We start from the raw sequence: 4,579 nt of genomic DNA, 5'->3' as shown, positions 1-4,579 counted from the left end.
TAAGCAGAGTGCTTTTTTTGTTCTGTCATCAGCTTGCAATAATGTGTTTGCTTCTAAATATGTAAATGTGGTTTGCAAATTTTTACAGGAAGTGCATTTTGTGCTTCAGCCAATCACTGTGATTTCCACTTTGTAAACCTTAATCAGCTCATGACTAAATCTTCCTTTGAGTGGAAAGATATTAGTTATGAAAGAGAAGGCTGAGGCACCACAATGGTTGGAAGACTGGTTTCTTTGATGCTTCTAAGTACATTGTGTAAGTTTATCGTTGTAAACAATGTAAAACAAAATATATGAGGTTTGGTAATATTTGGCATTACATGATGAATATACTTTTTAAATGTTTTTTTTCTGTTGTGTTCTAACTGTTATTGTTTGTCTCTTTTCTTCAGCTTTGATTGAAATGAATGAGGTTCCTCAGCAGATCTCTTTAACTGCGGCTAAACTCGGAGAAAATGTGACTCTGACATGTGCACTCTCTGCACGTGATCAAGGGTTGTTTTACTGGTATAAGCTGAATTTTGGATATATGGTTCAAACAGTTGCTGAAGGAAGTTTTGACAAAATATTATTTCAAAAGAACAACTCAAGATTCAGTGCCACAAAAGTGGGTAATGTGCATTCTCTTATCATAAGAAATGTAAGCAAAAAAGATGAAGCAACATACTTCTGTCAAGCAGGATCATCATTCAGTATGACATTTAAAAATGGCACAATTTTGGCAGTGAATGGTAAAGTATGTTAATTTGATTGTTTATATCATATCTGTGGCTAAACCCAAACAATTCTAGTTAATGCTATTTTATGTCTCTATGTGATTCCCACAGATCCTAAAACGCAAAATACATTTGTCACCATGAAACAAACTCGAGAAGTGGAGCCAGTCCATCTGAGTAATGCAGTGACTCTGCAGTGTTCGCTCCTCTCCAAGAACAAAACTGAGACAGATCAGTGTCCATATGGTGAAACATCTGATAGTGGGACCTACTACTGTACTGTGGTCACATGTGGACAGATCCTGTTTGGTGAAGGAGCTAAATTGGAGACCAGTATGTTTGTAAAGTCTTATTTACGTCTTTAGTTATTTTGCTTGTTATTGCTGTCTTGGTTTCCATGAATATATACTAGAGGGCTTCGCATGGTAGTTTTGAGCCATCTAAAATTGATGTGAGTTAGATAATTAGGTGATCATTGCGTTGATTTGCAATATGGTGTATCATTAGCTGCTGACAGCTCAAAATACTTAATATAAACGTCATAATGTTCTTACGTCTCACAGTCCACAGTGGTTGGAAATCTATAAACCAGATTTGCAGTTTAAAGCTTACAAGACTTATTGCAGGTTCCTTTTGGCTGCCTCTGCTACTTGTGCTTTTTGTTCTTTCTCTTCGCATAAAAATCATAAACGTATGAACTAATGTTTATGAAGATTTATTACTGAGACACTGTACATCTTGGAAATTGAGTCAAAAAGTGGTTGGAATCCTGAATGTTTTTTGTTTTTAGCTTTTCCTGAGTTTCTACTTCTGAAACTCAAAATTCATGCAGTGAATGAAAACTATTTAAATGAAACTTTAATACTGTGACCGCACTCACAGTGAGATATGTACATTATTATGCCATTATATAATTAGAATGTTAATAGTCTGCTGTGATGTTTTCTTATTTCAGAGGAGTTCCTGCTCGTTACTGTGCTTGGCGTACTGCTGGCCTGCTCTGTGTTTGTGAATTTAGCACTGATTCTCACCAGAAAGAAAAAAGAAAGAAAAAAGAAAAAACAACCTCGTGAGCACTGCAAAGGTAAGTTAATCACATCTAATATAACGTAGTGTGCGTATATATATACATATATATATATATATATATACAAATATATGTACAAAATGCTGGACAAATTCCCAAGCAAATGACTTATTTTACTATTTACTGAACTGTAACCTCAATTTGAAGTTCTTAGCTGACAGGAGTCGTACCCGGTGTGGTTGATATACGTGCAAATGCTCCATTAGCTATTTATTTATGTATTCACAGTGTAGCCAAAGGACAAAAGTTGAAAAGTCAATTAAATGCATGACCAATGAGATTAAAACATGTTAAAATATTAAAAGCTAATACTAATATCAATCATTATTTATACAAGAGAATATCTTGTAGGTTTCTTATGACATTTATAACTAGGAGTAGTGATGAAGTCCTTTTCTATCCTGATTGTTATTTGTACAGCTCAGAGCCTTTCATTTAATTTATTATGTTTTTATTTATTATGATATACACTTTTAATTAATTCAGGGCATTTGGTTTTTCTACCCTTTTAGTGCTATTTTTTTTAAACTTTAAATAAATAATTCTCAATTGTGGCCCATGAGTTGTCCCATATAATATGTTCAACCTTTAAATTAAGCTCTCAAACAACTCTATTATAACTTTAAAATCATCAAACTGATATTTATTTGAACTTTTGCATGAATAAAATTTATGCAAATTTAAATTGTGCTCACCACAGCCATGAAAGTCATGAAATATTTTATTGGTTCTGATTAGAGAGGCCTTTCAGCTCACAGAACATCACCAGAGCAAAAGAAAGACGACAATCACCAGTTGCAGTATGTGACAAAGTTGGAGTCTGCTGAACTAAAAGATAAGAATTTAACAACAGCAGTCCACTAACGCAACCTGATGAGCCTACCTGTAGGGAAATGTAAGGGAAAGTCATGACTATACTAAATCCACTGCGCTGTTCTCTCAGATGAATGAAAAAAAGCTCAATCTGTCTGACAATGTATTTATTGATAATTTGCATCTTTGAATATTTTTATAATTTATTGTATTTTACTGTATAAATACATTTGCCATTTAAGTTGATTGCACATCAGACTGGCAGAGGATAGTTAACTTTTATTTATTAAAGTTCTTCAGTTTTGGAAAAAGGGCCAACGATTATTTTAAAGCAATCAGTCATGTTTAACAAAATTAGTGAATTTTCAACATATTCAGCACTTTCTGTGTGATATTTCTGTTTGGCTCTATTCAGCAGAGTGAACTGTCAAACTTCACAACTGCCAGAAATTTGAATTTCAAATTAATTCCTTGTGGTTCATGCAAGTTTTCTGTAAAACAAATTTTTTTTTCTAAAACTATTATCAACATTTCCATTACAATAGTGTATATAAGTAAACACAAACAAAAATATTCCTAGTTTACTAGAATTCAAATAGTTACTTAATAGATGAAGTCACAATTGCAGATAATTAAACAGAAGTTGTTTCAATCAGATTTCATGAACATAAAAATGACTCCACCAGACTTAAGCAGCTGTTCCAGTAGTCAGATTTTAATCGACCACAGTGGTAAAACAGGAGGTTAACAGTTTGAATTTGCTGGTGCTAAAATGTGTTTCTATCATCATGTATATAACTGTAGCTGCTGTGAGAGTAAATGGAGGCTCTGTACAGCATTACTATAGCCTTAAACAGTTTATTCTGGATTCTGACCTGACAAGGTGAAAAATAATTTTTTTTCACTGTTAATATCTTTTTTAATGAACAGGAAAAGTAGAAGTCTTTACTGATGTTGAACAGGAAAAATCATCTGGGGATCAAATGAGCAATGAGGTAAACACACACACATCATCTATAGCTATCCAAATATCCATATAATATCTATCTAATAATGAAATATATGACTAGACTTTGATCATAATATTGGATAGGTACTGCATTGATAGGTACTATCATTGACAAATTAAATACTGAATTTTTAAGGTTGAAACACACAGAACGAGTAAGATAAACATTCTGTAAAAGAAACAGGAAGCAGTTGGATGTTGTGAAATACAAGAAAGTGCAGACAGCAAAGGTAAAAAAAATAGTTTTGATCTGAAGCTGAGGTGTCAAATGACAGTCTAGTAATGAATCACATCTGACATCCCACCAACAAGTCCTTTAAAGTGAACAATGACATTTTGGTTAGGTCACACTTTAGTGTAATATGTCTACTTTAGATATGCGTTTTCATGATCGTAACTAGCAAATATGAAACACCTGCAGTTACCATTGCACGGAAACATGAAGTCATCTCATGTCAAATAAGACTATCGTTTGAAGAGAAACAAACAGACAAGGCTATGTGTTGTTCTCTGTGTTGTTTGTGTTTATGTGTCCTATGTGTTTAAAAATATTTTCAAATGTTTGTTCATTTCTGTTAATAATTTACAGGAGGGTGAAGAAGTAGGACTAAACTATGTGGCTCTGGATTTCCCCTCAAGAAAATCTTCAAGATGGAAGAGTAAGAAGGAGTCACCAGAGTGCACCATATACTCTGGCATTAGAGAGGGCCAGTAAAAGGCTGTCCCCATGAAAAATGCAGATTCCTCTGGGGTAAAGAAAATGTGTTGCGATCAAAAAGAAAATTACAGTGAGGAGGGATTGTTTTTTTTCTTCTGTATTTCTTTTGTTTTGTTTTGGTTTTTTTTGCTGTGAGAGAGACTCTTTTTATTACCTTTATGAAGATTTTTTGCCAGGATTCTTGTTTTTGATTAAGGAGGTGGAGTAGTTAATATATATGCTGTGTATGTTTATTG

At 33.4% G+C, this 4,579-nt stretch overlaps 1 protein-coding gene across 1 annotated transcript; it reads left to right on the top strand.

Annotated features, from left to right (window-relative positions):
• Positions 1-340: 340 nt before the first annotated feature.
• Positions 341-4,340, top strand: LOC134633977 (uncharacterized). The gene is made up of 5 exons (XM_063483048.1): positions 341-731; positions 828-1,049; positions 1,672-1,800; positions 3,547-3,611; positions 4,215-4,340. The coding sequence occupies exons 1-5, from the start codon at positions 341-343 to the stop codon at positions 4,338-4,340; spliced, it is 933 nt and encodes a 310-aa protein (XP_063339118.1).
• The last annotated feature ends 239 nt before the right edge of the window (positions 4,341-4,579 follow it).

The sequence above is a fragment of the Pelmatolapia mariae genome, linkage group LG2, assembly GCF_036321145.2.
Source record: "Pelmatolapia mariae isolate MD_Pm_ZW linkage group LG2, Pm_UMD_F_2, whole genome shotgun sequence".
Classification (NCBI taxonomy): domain Eukaryota; kingdom Metazoa; phylum Chordata; class Actinopteri; order Cichliformes; family Cichlidae; genus Pelmatolapia; species Pelmatolapia mariae.
Note: the sequence above shows the minus strand (reverse complement) of the source record. Positions and strands in the feature narration are given on the sequence as shown.

Bases quoted from the DNA above. Each gene is read 5' to 3' on its own strand.
- LOC134633977 (XM_063483048.1), top strand. From the start codon at position 341: ATGTTTTTTTTCTGTTGTGTTCTAACTGTTATTGTTTGTCTCTTTTCT. The intron at 732-827 runs GTAAAGTATGTT...TGATTCCCACAG, and splicing joins CACAATTTTGGCAGTGAATG to ATCCTAAAACGCAAAATACA. The intron at 1,050-1,671 runs GTATGTTTGTAA...TTCTTATTTCAG, and splicing joins AGGAGCTAAATTGGAGACCA to AGGAGTTCCTGCTCGTTACT.